The sequence below is a fragment of the Rhea americana genome, unplaced genomic scaffold, assembly GCF_003343005.1.
Source record: "Rhea americana isolate MKP2758 unplaced genomic scaffold, rheAme1 scaffold_374, whole genome shotgun sequence".
Classification (NCBI taxonomy): Eukaryota; Metazoa; Chordata; class Aves; order Rheiformes; family Rheidae; genus Rhea; species Rhea americana.
Genome location: NW_028186506.1, coordinates 539,872 through 555,425, shown reverse-complemented (window position 1 = coordinate 555,425; position 15,554 = coordinate 539,872). Strand labels below are relative to the sequence as shown.

Genomic DNA, 15,554 nt, shown 5'->3' with positions numbered 1-15,554 from the left:
GGGGGGGCGAGGGGGGGGAGTGGGTGCTGTAGGGCGGGGCTCCGTGGAGCTCCACCCCCCTGGGTTTAGCCCCGCCCCCGGGGTTTAGCCCCGCCCCACCTCGTTCTCGGAGGAGCTGGCGGAGAGGAAGACCTCGCAGGCGTCGAAGAACTCGGTGTGCGAGTCGGCCAGCGAGACGATGCTGCGGTTCGAGAGCTGCTGCTCGCGGCCCTTGGCCGGCAGCGCGTCCGGCTGCGGGGACACGGAYCCGCGTCATCCCCGGGGGCTGCGGGCCTGTGCCCCCCTCCCCGCCCCCGCCCCGGCTCCTCCCCGACCTCGTCGGGGTGCAGCGAGGCGAAGGAGTCCAGGGTGGTGTCGGAGGAGACGGAGAGGGAGTGGAAGCGGCGCAGGCCATCCCGGGGCTCCAGGCTCGGCAGAGTGGCCTGCGGAGACGGGGAGAGGCTGGGATAAATTGGGGGGCGGGGATCCCCTCCACCCCCTAGCACGTCCCCCCAGCCGAAGGGGACCCGGGAAACCCCCCACTGCCAACTGCTCACCCCAGCTGTTAGCTCAGCACTAGGCTGAGACCGTGCCAACTCACTTCACCCACCGGCAACTCAACACCAACAGCCCCGGCTCTAGCAAACCCGGGCCCCAGCTCTGCCCAGCGCCCCGCGGCACCTCACCCCGGCGTTCCTGGTGCCGCCCGGGCAGGGGACAGCGCGCTGGAGGTCCAGCACCCGCCGCGTCTCCTCCAGGCGGGCCCTCTCGGCCGTGAGCGCGGCCACCACGCTGCTGAGCGAGCCGTGCACTGCGGGGAGAGGCGGGCGGGCGGTCGGGCTTGGCCGGCGCGGCACCCCGGCACCGGCCCGGCGCGGCCCACCCGGCACGGCCCACCTTTCTGGGCCAGGGTCCAGAAGCTCCTCTGCAGCTGGCTGTACTCGGGCGGGAGGCTGAAGGGCAGCGGGCTCTGACACGGCTCCAGGTAGCGCGAGAGGTTGGGCACCGAGCCGTGCAGGCGGCCCACCTGCGAGGGGACCCGGGGGGGGGTGAGCACGCCCCTCCCGGACCCCCCACCCCCGGGCCACAGGGGTGGGCTAAAGCCACGGGTCCCCTTGCCACACGGGGCTGCTGGGCACGGGGGGGGCCGCTGCCCCGCGCCCGCCTCACCCTGCCGATGGTGTCGTCCTTGGCGAAGCTCTGGGTGCACCAGATCTTGGTGGTCCGCTTCCCCTTTTTGGGCCTCTCCGTGGCGGCCGAGGGCTGCGAGGAAGAGGAGGGGGGAGGTTAGAGCCGCCCGCCGGCGCGGGAGGGGGGCCGGGCCGCGCTCGCGCTCACCTGGCTGTGGGAGATGAGGGGGGCCGAGGGGATGCGGTGCAGGGACTCCAGGCTCTGCAACATGCCGTTGAGCTCCTGCAGCTTCGCCTGGCACTCGGACAGCTCTGGGAGCGGAGGCCCCGTCAGGGGGCTGGGAGAGGGCGGCCCCGGCCCCGCGCGCCCCCGGCCCGCCCCGCTCACCTGCCGAGCAGCGCTCCAGCCCCTCGCTGTCCTTCAGCCACGCGCTCACCTTGTCCCGGGAGCTGGCGAGGGCGGAGAGGGCCGGGGCGCTGCCGGAGGGCAGCATCCGGGTCCAGGAGCCCTGGAGGAGAGGGGACACGGCGCCGTCGGGGCTGCCGTCGGAAACGCCACCCCCGGATGCCGTCCCCCACCCGAGGGGACGGTGACCCCGAGCAGAYGCTGACCTGCGACGTGGCGGGGGTTCGTCCCGCAGGACCCCCCCTGGGGCCGGCGAGGGGGTCGGGCCTCTCGCCCTGGTGATGGGAGCAGAGGCTGCTCACCCAGCTGCTGAAGACCTCCGGCGACTTGATCTGCAGCGGAGAGGGCAAATTTGGGGAGGAACAGCCCACCGCTGGCCCCAGGCCCAGCTCCAGGCCCCGAGGCAGCGCCCCCGAGCAGGTACCTTGAGGTGGTAGATGTTCTCCTCCGTGTCCAGGTCTACTCGCTGCGCCTTCTTGTTGACAGACATGACAGACTGACGGACGTCAATAGAGCCATGCAGTTTGCCCTTGAGGACCTGGGGGAGCCCGGAGAGCCCGTCTGACAGGGTAGGGGGATGGGGAGGACATCATCGGGGGGGACATCATCATTCCCACCCTGAGCCCCATGGGAAGGCTGGACAGATGCCTTGGCCCCATACTCACGTCCTGGGGTGTCGTGGCATACTTCAGGACGCCCTTTTCCAGCACAAAGTACCTCTGGGGGCAGAGAGAGCAGATCATTAGACGGTCCCTGCATCACCCATCGAGGCATCCAAACTCCGTGGGCACAGTGCCCACGCGCAACGCATGCCGGGAGCTTTGGCTGGTTGCCCTGTGCCCGTCCCCCGATGCCCACCAGCCCTGTTACCTTGTGCCAGCCCTTCAGGGGCCATTTCCTCTTCTTGAGCAGGTATCCCTCGTGCCGCTCCGGCTCCTGGCCCGGGCTGCCCCGGGCGCGCGGGTCGTCCACCAGCTCCCAGCTCTCCGAGCCCTGCTGGAAGGGGTGTCAGCATGGGGCGGCCCTTGGCCCGGGAGGCAGCGTGCTACCACACGGGTCCTCTGCCCTTAGGAAGGTGAGGTGAAGCCCCCCTGGGGCCCCACGGCACCCCACGCCAGCCTGGACACAGGGGACAACACGGGCAATGCCCAGAGACCCTCCCGGAGCAGCAGGATCCTGCTGTGCCCGCCCAGCCCGGGGCCCCCGACCTGCTGCACGCTGCTGTGCTTGGAGGACACGGTGCTGTTGGAGCGCGACGGGGCCCTTCTCGGAGAAGCCGGGTCCTTCTCGTGGCTGCCCATGGCCGGCGAGCGGAGGGGGCTGGGGAGGTCCGCGGGGCCGGGACGCGGGGGCTCGCCTGGCGGGTCGGAGCCGGGCCGTCACGGCCCGGGCTGTGGGACCCTCTGCGAGGAGGGGACGTCACGTCAGGCRGCCGCTGGGGTCCATCCCCCTCCAGCGAGCTCACCCATTTGCACAAAGCTCCTTTTTTCCTGCTCTGATCAGAGACCTTGGCGCCAGCATCCAGGCAGTGCCTCGCCTGGCCCCTTGCCTCAGTTTCCCCTGCCGGAAAGGCCAGGGGCTCCTCCTGCCCCCCCCACACACACGTGGCTCTGACACCAGGAGCCAGAAGCTGCTCCATGAGGTGGAGACTTCGACCCACCCAGCGTTATCTCGCCTTTGCTATCTGGCCCTTCCTCGCCCGCCTGGCAGTGCCGGAGCTGCAGGTTCAGAGTTCAGCCCCTGCCATGCCATGGCTCCGCTCCAGACGCCCCATGGACTGGGTGCCATGGGGCAGCCCCACGGCAGCACGGTCCCGGCCGGTGCAACATGGCTGGGGCGCATCCGCCTGGCTCAGCTCCGGTCTGTCCTGCCGTCGGAGCAGAGGCGGGCCCATGCGCAAGGGGGGCACCGGGCGCCCAGCGCCATAAAGGGGTCTCGACTAGCCCTGCTTGGGGGGCGTTTGCACAGGACCCACCCCAGCCATGACGCAGGCTGCGTTCCCCCAGCAAAACTCTGCTGGGTCGCAGTGAAATCATCATGGGTCCTGCCCCCAAACCCAGGCCCAGCAACGCTCCTGTCTCCCACACAGGCTCCTCCGGCCAGGCTGCGACCCACAGCCGGTCGGAGAGGCAGGCAGGATTCCCCCTCCCCGCCACACTCTCCCCTCCGCCTGGTACCTCGGTACCTGGCAGCTCTGCACGCCCACTCAGCCGTCACAGCCCCGCTGCTAAATATACGCCAGATGTGAAGAGCTGCTTCCTTTCATTTCTTCCCCTGTTTTGGGGCGAAGGGGTCGGCTTGAAATGCAGCGATGGGGTGCACAAGCGCTCCATGCCTAGCTGCTCCCCCCAACCCCCCATCAGGGCAGGATGCAGCTGCCTCTGGGGCAGGGCATTTCCTTATGGCCCCTTTGCTCCTCCCATTTACTAAAGAGGGAAACTGAGGCATGGGGGAGCTTCTTCCCCGCTTCTTCAGCGTTGCCTCTCAGGGCTGCACGAAGAAGCCAGGTGTCCCGGCCACTCGGCCTCTGTTGTAGCTACCAGTCCAAGCACAACTTGCTGGGACGGTGGCCAAGCCACAACATAAAGACGACACCACACATCTCTTCCTGGCGATGGGAATAATTACAGCTCGGGGGCTCCGCTCTTCGTGGTGGGGGGACCCTGCTGGAACCAGACYGGATTTACCCCCATACATACTTAACAGAGAAGAACCGGGGAGGGTCTCCCATCCCAGCCTGCACCCTCCCTGAACCTGCTTAGCTTGGCAGGGAGTGCAGAGCCCCACCGCAGCCCTGGGGGGTGCCGGGGGCAGAGGGCAGGGCTGACCCCTTGCAAGGGGGTGGGTTGGGGCCGGTGCCTGGGGCGGGTTGGGGGAGASGGGGGGGTCTGCCGGCTGAGCCGCCCCCCCTCCCCACCGCAGCCCCCATCAGGGGGGCCCAGCCGCTACCTGCACCGGGCAGGGCACGGCGCCGCGGCCCCCCCCACACTCCACCACCGCGCCCCTGCATGGGGCAAATCCAGCCCGGTGCCCCCCGGACTCCCCCCGCATGGGGCAAAGCGCAGCCCGGCCGCCCCGTCTGCCCCATGCCGGTGTCCACCCACCCCCGCCCCGGGCCGGCTGCCCTTGCAAAGGGCCGCGGGGCTGGAAGACACTCGCCGCCCCCCCGCGGTGCCGGTACCGGTGCCGGTGCCCAGTCCTCACCTGTGCGGGCAGCGGGAGGCTCGCCGGAGCCGGTCGCATCCTGCCCGGCGGCTGCAGGAACCGGAAYACGGAAGGAGGCGGAGGCGCCGCTCGGCTCTGCCCCCTGCACCGTGGAGGACCGGAGCCGGCAGCGCCCGGTGCTGCGGGGGCACCGGGACCGCCCCCCGCGCCGGCGAGGGGCGCCGGGCTGCGGCGCCGCCGCCCGCCCGGGGCCGGCGCTCGGGCCGCCGGTACCTGGGACAGCTCCGGCCGCCGGCGGGGAACGGGGGCCGGCGCCCACCCCGCGGCACCGCACAAACTTCTGCCCGCCCAGCCCGGGGGAGAAACACTGCAGCGGCGCTTGCGGCCCCCGTACAGCACCCCGGGCAGGGTGCAGCAGCCCCCCGCCCCGGCGCAGGCAGGGTGAGGGCAAACGCTCCTTCCCCRCCAGGCGTTCGCACTCAGCAGCCCTGAGCGACACGGGTTTGGCCGGAGACCAGCACTGCATGAGCCACAGGGCAAGGGACGTGGCCCAGGCCACCCTTTAAAATGCCTTTCCTCTCCTCTGCTTTATCTCTCTGCACCAGAGATTTGGGGCACCAGAAACGCCTGTCTGCCCCCGAGTTCTGCTGTGCCACGTCTACCCCAGGCTCCTCCTCCAGCTGGTCCAGCCCAGAGGAAGAGGCTTGCTGGAAAAGTGAACTTCTGAAACACCACCCTGCTCGCCTCCCAGCGCGCAGGAGCAAGCTCCAAGGCCTCGCTTCGGTCTGGGCAAGCTCCTTCACCCACCCCGCAACACTTCTGGGAGCGGAGCCTGCCGGCACGCACAGGGCTGACACCCCACAGGAGACAGACGTGGGCTCCCACCCCACAGAGACCCCAGGGCAGACGCTGCAGCCTTCAGTGGTCGCTGATGCTCAGAGCTCTGCTTTAGCCCTCTGGGCTTCCCCCCTCACACCGGACTGAGGGCAGCGGTAGAACACAGGCCGTGTGGGCGGAAGAGTTGTCCTGATACAGCAGCTCTGCCTGTCCCTCCATCACAGGTGAGCCAGAAACCCCCGCAGCAGGACCACCCCCWTCAGCCTGTCCCAGAGGTGGCAACTCAGGGCAGGAAGAGCCCCCCTCCCCTGCCAACATTAAGGTGAGTCCAGCCTTCAGGAGTGCTTAACGCCAAATGGTTCACTTTATTGGAAGAGAGATGGCTTCCGCAGAGACAGAGCTCAGCCAGCACTGAGCCTCTGCCCCAGCTCCCGGRGAGCGTCACAGCGCTCCTCGCCCTCGCTGCCAGGTCCGCCGAGGGCCTAACAGCTCCCAGCTCCTGGCTGGCGCTGCTCAGAGTGTTTCTGTGCATGCAGACTAGATGTTTTCCACATCAGCAGCAGCCACAGTCTTTGCCTGGGCTCTGCCTACTCCAGCCAATTCCCAGGACTCTCCAACCCAAGTGCTGTGCTCCCCGCCTCCAACCGCGGCCCCCGCCACAGCACGGCACTCAAAACACGACGAGTCGCTCCCACGCACCAGCGGTGCGAGTAGCTGGGAGCAGAGGAAAGGGCTGCGCAAATGGGGCTCCCCAAACAGGCTGGTGGTATCGCAGTGCCCCGCTMCTGTCCTCAGTCCCACTCCTGGATGTGACACAGGACCAGACCTTCAGTTCCCAACCACCCAACCGCAGCCTGGTGAAGGAGCAGACTCCTGGCCCCCATATATGCGGGACCCGATCGGGGAGCCAGCGTCAGTGGGCTTCAGAGCTCTGGGAAGGCACCRGCTTCGCTGGGTTTCCTCCTGGGCTCCCAGGTGTCACCTCAGCCCCAGCCTGCAGCTGTCTAATGTACTCATCCAGCAGGGCYGTGAGGCGCACGGAGCCACGCTGAAGAAGGGAGCATGTCTGGGAGGGCAGGAGGGCCAGGGCGCCCACTGTCTGCCCTTGGGAAGCCTCCAGAGAKGGCAGTTTGGCAAAGTTCTCCACTCCTTTCTTGCTCAGGATGGTGTCATCGATGCAGGCACCTGGAAAAGAGGAGCAGACCCCACTGAGGATGAGTGACTGGCTGAGAGGCACCAAAGCTGGAGGCATTTCACCATTCTCAGTTGTATCAAGAAAGGCTCGTTAGTGTCGACGCTCCAGGCACTCAAGTCTCACAAGACGCTTTCCATAGCAGGACCAGGAAACAGACAACAAACTGCACGCAAGACACCTGACCCTCCGCTGATTTTTGTCACAAGTCCGCTGCAGTCTTCCTGCGTTCCTTCCCCCAGCCCCCCGCCCCGTCCCATCCCTATTTTTGTATAAGCCCTTGCAGCAGGGACCATCTCCCACCGCCCCAACCAGCACACCAGAGCCCCGAGCTCGGCACCAGCTGACGGACACAGGGAACAGCAGGAGGCTCTCACCCAGGAGGTTGATCTGCGGAACGCTCCTCAAGACCCGCAGCATCTCTTTCGCCTTGGTTTCTGGGCTCACCAGCACGATATTGCGTCCCACAAAGAGAGGGAGGAGATTCTTGTACTTGGACTGCGACAGCACAGGTCTGACGATCTAGGGAGAGAAAGCTCTCAGAAGGCAGAGGGGAAACAAACAGGCTCATTTTCAGCCCTGCAGACCCCATGCAGAGCCACACTGCAGCACAAAACACCCAGCTGCACCGCAGTTCCRCCCGTACCTCGTTCAGGAAAAACTTGACCTCAATGTTGTGCTTCCGGAGATAGTGTCTCATGAGCAGCATGTCTTCGTTGGCCATGGGGTTGTACTGACACACCGCAATCATCCTGTTATCCCGGAACGCCTCTGCCACCTGCCGCCGTAACAGCCTGACGTAGCCGTCATCCTGAAGGGAGCAAGCAGCAAGGCCAGCACATGACTGCCAGGACCTCAAGCAGGAGTGCCTTGTCTCTCCAGCCTGACGAGCTACAGGGACAGAGAGGAGCCACAGGCCTCTCCCCACTCCAGCCCTGCAGTCGGATCCACTGTKCACATGACAGGGCCGATCTGCTCCTGGTTGCATGCTCTGGGGCACCTCATAGCCACCCACATGACAGAGAAGGGCTGTAAGCACCCAGGGAAGCTCTCATGCAGCCTGTCAGTCAGATTGACCACCTCAGCAGGGCTGTGCTAGCCAAGGTATATACAGCACCTAGTCGGTGTCAGTGGCCCCCCGAGCCCAGCWAACACAGGGCCTGTGAAGCCACTAGATCTCCATGAACAGACAGGCCTACAACTGCACAACGACAGCAGCCCATTGTGRAAAAATTACCTCCTCGACTACTTGCTTCTTGGGGGGCAGGCACTGTTCCGGGATGGGCGGTTTCGGGGCCAGGTACTCAGTCACAGCCATGAGCTTCTGGCGCTGGAAGTGCATKGCCTTCCAGTGCCGAGTGACCGCCTTGGAGCCGTGGCGGATGAGCTGCAGGACGGGCAGCCAACCTGYGGAGAGGGGACACACGGGCAGGGGTCAGGGCCCGTGTTCCAGCCTCAGGTCCWCCAGTGGGGACCAGAGACGAGCTAGGAGAGGCGAGGGCTGGATGCGGGAGGAGGGTCAGGACAGCGGCCCAAGGAGGGGCCGAGACGGAGCCGGGGGGAGCGGAACCAGGCCCAGACCCGCCCTCTTCGCCCCCGGGCCTGGACCACCACCCGCGGCTACGGGACTGCCCGAGCGCCATGGAGCCGACAGGCCCGGGGGAGCTCCAGGACGGCAGCGCCCGCCGCGGAGAGGGCGGCCCTCACCCCGCCGCCACTGCCCGCCGCTGCCGCCGCCCAGCGCCGCCATGTTCGCCGCGGAAGCGGGCGCAAAGCATTGTGGGCAGGCGGAAGACCCGCTCCAGAGCGCGCATGCGCAGAGGAGGCGGAGCGGAGCTGCCCGGCGGCGGTTTGGCCCCGCCCCCGCGCCCCGGCTGGCGCCGGCAGGGGGCGCCCGGCCCGCTCCGCCCCGCCCCTTCCGGTGCTGCCGGTCTCCTAGCAACGGGCACGCCTGCGGCCTAGTCCCCCGGCTCCTGGCCCCCACCACTCCCGCAGCCCGGGGGTCTCGGTGCCCCCAGCCCCGGGGGTCCCTTCTCCAGTGTCCCCCAGCCTCAATCCYCCCCCTGCTCGGGGGTCCTGCCTCCCCCCAGTCCACCCCCCAGCCTGGAGGTTGCAGCCCCCCAGCTCTGCCCTCCTGTTCCCACCCTGGTTGCCCCAGCGCCCCTGCCCCCGGCATCGGGCAAGGGAGCCTCTCCCGAGGACCCCGGGGTGGGGGACAGCGATCTGGGTCACCCCCCATGGATGGGCCGGGGGAGACCCCGCTGGGGGGTGAGTGAGCCATTGCGGGGCTGGGGGGGGCGTGGGGCTCGAGGATGTGCTGGGGCTGTTGGGTTTGGGGCCAGCTGGACCAGCCCCCGGCTCTCCAGTCTGAACAGAGACTCCGTGTTTCTTGCAGGCCTAGAGCGGACCTCTCCAGGGGTGACCCTCACCGAAACCCTCGTCGCCAAGAGGAACCTTCCCCAGCKGGTGGAGACCCAGAGCCCGGAGAGCCGGTGAGAATCTGCCCAGGGACACGGGACCAGCCTTGGCCGCACAGGCGGCAGGGGTTGGCTGCCAGGCGCTAAGAGCTCTCCCAGGAATGACTCTCTGCCTAGATCTAAGGCGCTGATGGCCCTCTCGACTGTCCGTTTGGATCGGGAGAATATCTGTGCTATTGGGAAGCTCCAGAGCCTGCAGGAGGTTCGCAGCCTCTACCTGCAGCAGGTAAGYGCTACAGTAGGCTCAGGGTGGCAGAGAAAAGTGCTGATCCTGCAGKTAAATGCTGCCTGAGTGAGAGTATAAAGAAATCTCCCAGTTCTGCTCCAGTGTTTTTGTCTCCCCTCGTGGCCAGATGCTTTTCAGAGGGGCTGGCAGCACTGTTCCCTTTCCCAGAGTCCAGGGACACTTTGCTCTGGGTGAACACAGAAGAGAGAGTGAGMTGAGGGTGAGGAAAAGCACATTCAACTTTAATCCCTGTACTTTGAGGCAGTTACTGCATCATCATTACCAATTCCGTCAGCAAAATTACCCGGGCTGAAAACACCAGCTCCCTTCCTACGACTGTGCCACTGATGTAATTCGAGTGTGGCTTCAGCACTTGGCCAAGTTGTGCCAGTGCTTCCTCACATACCTGGGCTGCCCACTCCTCCCCACCCTGGCAGGACACTGCTGCCTTCAGGGTCTSTCTCTACAAAACCGGAAGACAGCAGTTCTGAAAATAGAGAGGGTCGTTTAGTGGTTTCTTAAACCTGCACAGGGAGCTTTAGGGTCTTTCTGTGCTCTGCTGGGCTCCCCAGGGAGTGGCAGACCCTTCACCCCCTCTGTAGAGCTCCCTTGGCAGTGGTGGGGGTGTTGTGTTGCCCACATGTGCTTGGACYTGGGGGTGTTTTTGAAGTCTGTTTTCTCAGGCACTAGAGGATTGTGTTKTTCTTTTCAGAACAGAATTGAGAAGATTGAGAACCTGAGCTGCCTTCCCCACCTGCGGTATGTGYGACTCCTGCTCCTGTCCCTGTAGAGGCTTCCCATGGCTCAGCTCTCCCCGTCTCTGGCCCGTGGTCAGAGGTGAGCGGGGCTCCCTTCTTCCTTTGCTGGAGCTGGGGAGTCGAGTTACATGACATCTTCCCAGAGTTTGTTTTTAAGACCTCGCTATCCATTTTTGGCCCTGCACACATGACTTCTCCTTCTAATACTGTTTCCTCCCCAGCCATGTGGGCTCAAAGACAGACTGATCCTATGTCATCCTATATGAAAACAACAGGCGTTTGTGGGTGTGAGAGGAGGTCCTTTGGAGATCAGCTCCTGAAAGCACGGTGTCGCACTGCCCCTGACCCTGGGGGCAGTAGCACTCCCTGCCTGTGTTGCTCCTTGCTCGCTCATTCACTGACACAGCTTCTGCCTCTCCCTTCTCTGTGCTCTGTAGGTTCCTCTCTCTGGCTGGGAACCGCATCCGCAAAGTGGAAAACCTGCAGCCCCTGCAACACCTGCGCTTCCTGGATTTGTCACAGAACCAGATAGAGACATTGGACCCAGGTAGGGAGGCAGGAACAGATSCAGATGTGGCCCAGGTCTGCCCAAGAGAGGATACCCCAGTTTCAGAGGACCTGRCAGAGCTTTGGTCCGTGTCTGGGGTCTGCCAGGGCCTCTGGTACTTTGGTAACAGACACTCCAGCAGAGCTGTCCTCTGTCCGGGGATGTATGAGCCTCAYGCCAGAGGAGCCCTGCATCTCGGTTTGAGCAATTGCTTTCACTAGCAAACTCCAGGTATCTGCTTCCACCTTGTGTCCTGCTTTGGCAGAACATTTAAGAACCTCCTATCAGCCCCAGGGATTTCAGCCTGAGTGCTGGGGAGGGGTTTGCTCAGAGCAAAGCTGCTGCAGTCCTCACAACCCCATGTTCATCTCAGGAGCCACATCCTGCCTTTGCTAGGCAGAGAAGACAGATGGGCTCACGCTGCCTCAGCCTTTCAGMCAGCTTTTCCCATAGGTGATTTTTGCCAGGGGGAGAAGGGACAGAGGAATAATATCCCACTCTCCTCATTTGTCATGTTSTTAGTGCAGTACCAAGCCTTCTCTTAAAGAAGAGGTGAGGAAGGTGAAAATCCTCTATTCTCACCATCAGACTGAGGAATRCACATTCCCTCCCTGTCTGCCTCAGTTTCCCCAGCTGTGAAACGAGAGGCTTCTTCCCATGGCAGAGCTGTTGCCTCAGGAATGCAGGTGAAGAGCGCCAGGAGACAGCTGAGCACAGGGGTTTGCTGCGCTTCTAGTTTAATGGAGCAGGTGGGGCTTAGGCCCTTTCTCAGCACCTTTCTTCCTYCCCTTTGATCTGTGCAGACGAGCTGCCCCAGAGCCTCTGTCTCCTCAACTTAACAGGAAACAAATGCACTCACCAAGATGGATACAGGTGGGTCGTGGGCACTTTCGGTGGCAAGCGGAGAGGGGGAGTAAGCCCCTAAGGCGTGCAAGCCTCATTGCCTCTCCACAGTATCAAATACAATCTGAGCCCCTCACCCAAACCCCCAAAATCTCAGCCCAGATCTCTGCTCTCAGAGGGTGTGGGGTGCTGCCCTGTCCCCACAGACAGCAGAGTCCCCTTGAAGAGAGCTGCACTGAGCGGTGCCGCAGGGACACGGTGTCACCCCATGTGCTCTGAGACCCGAGGCGATGCTGGGGGACAGGGAAACACTCGCCGTTTGYTCGGTGCTTGCAGAGAGCTGGTGCTGGGAGCTCTGCCCCAACTCTTGCAGCTGGACGCCCAGCCTGTCCCTGGCTGCCTAGACCCTGCCGCAGACGAGGAAGAGGAGGAAGGAAGTTCTTCCAGCAGTGAGGATGACAAGGATGAGTTCCTCTGTGAGCCAAGCGGCCCTTTCACTGCAGGCAAAGGTGCCCGGACTGAAGCAGGGCATGTTTGACACAGGCTCATCATGCCAGGCTCTCCTGCTCAAGAAGGACTCACCATAACTCTCCTCTCTCTCCCTCCATCCTTGGCAGATTTCTTCATGGATCTGCACCGGGAGCTAGCCAGGCGCTCACAGAGGAGGCAGCGGGAGGCACTGGACGAACATGAAACCCGTCTGGAGGAGCTGGAGGAGCGTCGAGGCCTGCTGCTGCCTCCCGCACCGCTTGGCTCAGCGGACACGGAGACCTGCCTAGCCTTGAGCCAAGGAGCGGAAGGAGCCACCTTCGCTGCAGCCGCAGGCCCCRGGCAGCCCCAGCCTTGTCCCCAAGCGAAGCTGGGGTCACAGCAGTCACCACCACTGGGAGCTGGCAGCCAGGATGCCTGCCCACAGCCACAGCAAGTTCCCAGCAGGAGCCAGCASCAGATCAAGGCCCTGCAAGGGGGGACTCGTGCCGCAGTCCTGCTCAGGAGAGCAAAGAAATAGGCAATCCCCCAAACCCCCACGAGCACAGCACCGCATGCAGGTGGAATTAAAGCCTCTTTATTCCTACATCAGTCTGTCTCTCTGCCTGCCACGGACTCGTAGCCAGCCACAGCCACAGCCAGCAGCTGGGGCCCTCTACTGCAGGGCTGGGAACGGGAGGACAGCATGGGACAGCACTGGGAAAAGACATGCCAGGCAGGGAGAGGACACCACATCCTCCTCTGCATGGCGTGTCCCACTCCTTCCCCCTGCACCTACATTTACAGAACCACACAGAATGGTTGAGGTCGGCAGGGACCTCTGGGGATCATCTAGTCCAACCCCCCTGCTCAACCAGGGTCACCTAGAACACGTTGCACAGGGTTGCATCCAGCAGGTTAGGAATATCTCCAGAGGAGGAGACTCCACAACCTCTCTGGGCAACCTGTTCCAGAGCTCTGTCACCCTCACAGTAAAGTTCTTCCTCAAGAGTCAGAGCCACCCCTGAAAGTGCTGATTCCTATGGGACAAGTAACGGGTCTGGGGGCCCCATGTCCATGGACAGGGTTGGGAGACGCTGGCTGAGCCATTTCTCTCCATGCCGTTCAGTGGCTGGCGTGGGGCAGCAGATGTGCAGCGGGAGGTGAGGAAGCCAGATGTGGCAGAGGGAGGAACATTTTCTCATCTCCTTGCAATGATCCCTGCTGGAAAGACAGAGGGAATGAGGAGGAATGGGGGTGATCTCCAAAGGGTGAGCCAGGGCTCAGCTTCAGCCCTTTCTTCCCTCCCAACTCACTTGTACAGAGTTTATTTGTAAAACTTCATCTCTGTGTCCACACAGTCGAAGAAGAGCTCAGCAAGCTCCTCCGGGCTTGGAGCCACGGTCCCYGCCAGCAGCGCGTTCACCGCCTCCAGGCCCTGCCTCTCCAGGTCCCGTAGTGTTTGCTGGAGCTTCTGGCCCTGCTCCTGGTGGAGTCAGCGAGAAAGAAGAGCTGAGATCTGATGTCTTTCAGAACATTCAACTGCCTCCCGAATCACCAGAGAGAAAGTGTGAGGGCCAGAACCCCAAACGGCCGCCCACGGGGCAGCGGTAGCCAGGAAGGGCTCTGCAGAGGGAGTTGGGTCTCTGATACCGGGTCACTCTCCATCAGCTCCAGCGCCGCCTGATGCCAGCGGTAGAGCTCATGCCGCCGATCGACTCTGCTCTGGAAACGTGGGATCTTCTTGGCAGGGTCATCAGCAAAGGTGGGAGATCTCACCTGAGGCGTAGCCTTGAGGCCGGCCACGAAGACGAAGGGTTTGAACACAGATCTGCAGAGAGGAGCAGAGATCGATGGGGCCCCAGCAGCCACGAGCCTGAGGATGGATCCTGCTCCCCATCAGTGTTCAGCCTGGGGCATGGTTCTGCCTTATCTTCACCTCCCTGTCACGCCAGGAGCAGGGCTATGTCCCACGGGATGGGCATGTCCCTGCCATCCTCACCTGGAGGGGTCGGGGGTGGCCGTGAAAAAGTGGACACAGGGCAAGGCAGGGTCCTGGGGCAGCACGGACACCATGCTGCCTGCCGTGCGGAAGCCCTCCGAGTCCACGCAGATCCCGCTGGCCTTGTCCCGGAGGATGGCCATGAAGGTCTCTGCCGTGATACGGCCTGGCGGACAAGGCAGAGAGTCACCATCACCTCCGGGCCAGGTTCACGGGAGCTCGGGCCCAACCTTGGCACCGCCAGTCTCCTCCTGCACAAAATGTCGTGGGAGCAGGGAGCCCCCGGGGCCGTCCTCGTGCCCACCTGCGTGTTGCTGCAGCAGCTCCTTGCCGGCGCGGTAGCGGGCCTTGGCGGCCTCCATGCGGACGGGCTGCTGTGCTAGGGAGAAGACCTCGGCGAAGCTGAACTCCCCGGCCCCGCTCCACCAGCCCTGGCTCCGGGCACGCTGCCGAAGCCCCGCGTGCTCATCCGTGATGTCTGTGCCGATGCTGAGCTGGTTGGAGATGTTGCGGCTCCCCTCTGGAAAGGACAGAGTGGATCAAGCTTGGMGAAATCCCTGCCGGATGGATCGACTAGCAGACGGGTGACACGAGCCGGGCTGAGACCTGGCACGCTCGACACACAGCTCCGATGAGCAGCACCACAGGGGAGCCCAGCCTGGCGCTGGGAGGAGAGCGGCACCGCACGTACCCAAGCCCATGCAGCTCGGCAGGACTTTTCCCCAGCGCCCGCTCACCTCCAACGCGCTGGGCTGCCCAGTACGGGCCGRCCGTCTCCAGCACCCAGGCCTCGGCGCGGTCGGCCAGGAGGAAGGTGTTGTGGTAGACAAATGGCGTGGGCTCCTCCTTGCAGCTGCCGCCCTGGCCGTGCCGCTCCAGCAAGGCCGTGATCACCTCCACGGCCTGGCGCGCCGAGCCGCCCCGCTCCAGAGCCAGCCTGGCGCACAGACGGCACCCGGTCGGCCGCGGGGAGCCGCGGGGTGCCGGCCGGCGGGGGGGGGGGGACAGCGCGGGGCCGAGCTGTCCTCACCTCACCAGGTCCATGCCCAGCAGCGCCTCTTCCTCGCCGACGGGCTCGCGGGTCCACACGCCTTCGTTGCCCACGCAGACGCCGTGCTCGTTGGCGCCCATCTCGGCGCCCCACAGCCAGGCCGGCCGGCTCAGCACCACGGCGTGGGTCCGCTCCGCCTGCTCGATCTCTATGTACGTGCACTGAGGAGGGGCAGACGCGGGGCTGAGACCCGGCGCGCTCGGCGCACCGTCCCCCAGGGAACGACGCGGTCCCCGGCGTCGCCTCACCTGGACTTTCTCCCCGGGGCCGTGGAGCGCGGCGGGGAAGTACACGACCTCCTGCACCTCGTCCCGCGGCCGGTCCGCGTTCTTGCCGAAGATCACGGCCGGCGCCGCGGTGGCCGGCGGCAGGGCCACGAAGCAGTCGCAGGACGAGGGCGCGGGCGCCCGCGCCGCCATCCTAAAGCGGGCAGCGAGGGGGTGGCGCAGCCCCGCGGGGACGCGCCCCGAGGG

At 64.7% G+C, this 15,554-nt stretch overlaps 4 protein-coding genes across 5 annotated transcripts; 1 reads left to right on the top strand and 3 right to left on the bottom strand.

The window, feature by feature from the left end:
* Nucleotides 1–99: 99 nt before the first annotated feature.
* OSBPL7 (oxysterol binding protein like 7) lies at nt 100–4,778 on the bottom strand (the record flags this gene model as incomplete). The annotated part of the gene is made up of 13 exons (XM_085312995.1): nt 4,720–4,778; nt 2,724–2,918; nt 2,386–2,511; nt 2,181–2,234; nt 1,940–2,053; nt 1,722–1,847; nt 1,498–1,618; nt 1,318–1,421; nt 1,150–1,242; nt 877–1,006; nt 666–790; nt 315–422; nt 100–231 (listed from the first exon to the last, which is right to left on the bottom strand). Coding segments are annotated over exons 2-13 (1,326 nt in total), but the record flags the coding sequence as incomplete, so codon positions are not given.
* Nucleotides 4,779–5,859: 1,081 nt separating this feature from the next.
* On the bottom strand, nt 5,860–8,472 carry MRPL10 (mitochondrial ribosomal protein L10). Its single transcript, XM_085313047.1, has 5 exons — nt 8,417–8,472; nt 7,947–8,116; nt 7,356–7,520; nt 7,087–7,231; nt 5,860–6,702 (listed from the first exon to the last, which is right to left on the bottom strand). Exons 1-5 carry the CDS (start codon nt 8,457–8,459, stop codon nt 6,431–6,433), a joined length of 795 nt encoding a protein of 264 aa, XP_085169173.1. The 5' UTR covers nt 8,460–8,472; the 3' UTR covers nt 5,860–6,430.
* A 177-nt stretch (nt 8,473–8,649) lies between these two features.
* On the top strand, nt 8,650–12,635 carry LRRC46 (leucine rich repeat containing 46). The gene is made up of 8 exons (XM_085313046.1): nt 8,650–8,977; nt 9,105–9,201; nt 9,304–9,412; nt 10,125–10,171; nt 10,608–10,717; nt 11,521–11,590; nt 11,897–12,069; nt 12,178–12,635. The coding sequence occupies exons 1-8, from the start codon at nt 8,947–8,949 to the stop codon at nt 12,567–12,569; spliced, it is 1,029 nt and encodes a 342-aa protein (XP_085169172.1). The 5' UTR covers nt 8,650–8,946; the 3' UTR covers nt 12,570–12,635.
* SCRN2 (secernin 2) lies at nt 12,611–15,548 on the bottom strand. 2 transcript variants are annotated; one of them, XM_085313045.1, is made up of 8 exons: nt 15,330–15,548; nt 15,061–15,242; nt 14,768–14,967; nt 14,335–14,550; nt 14,031–14,196; nt 13,682–13,859; nt 13,345–13,514; nt 12,611–13,252 (listed from the first exon to the last, which is right to left on the bottom strand). In XM_085313045.1, exons 1-7 carry the CDS (start codon nt 15,498–15,500, stop codon nt 13,356–13,358), a joined length of 1,272 nt encoding a protein of 423 aa, XP_085169171.1. In that variant the 5' UTR covers nt 15,501–15,548; the 3' UTR covers nt 12,611–13,252; nt 13,345–13,355. The 2 variants fall into 2 exon arrangements, with proteins under 2 accessions (XP_085169171.1, XP_085169170.1); XM_085313044.1 differs by having other exon boundaries at nt 12,611–13,249.
* Between the last annotated feature and the right edge of the window lie 6 nt (nt 15,549–15,554).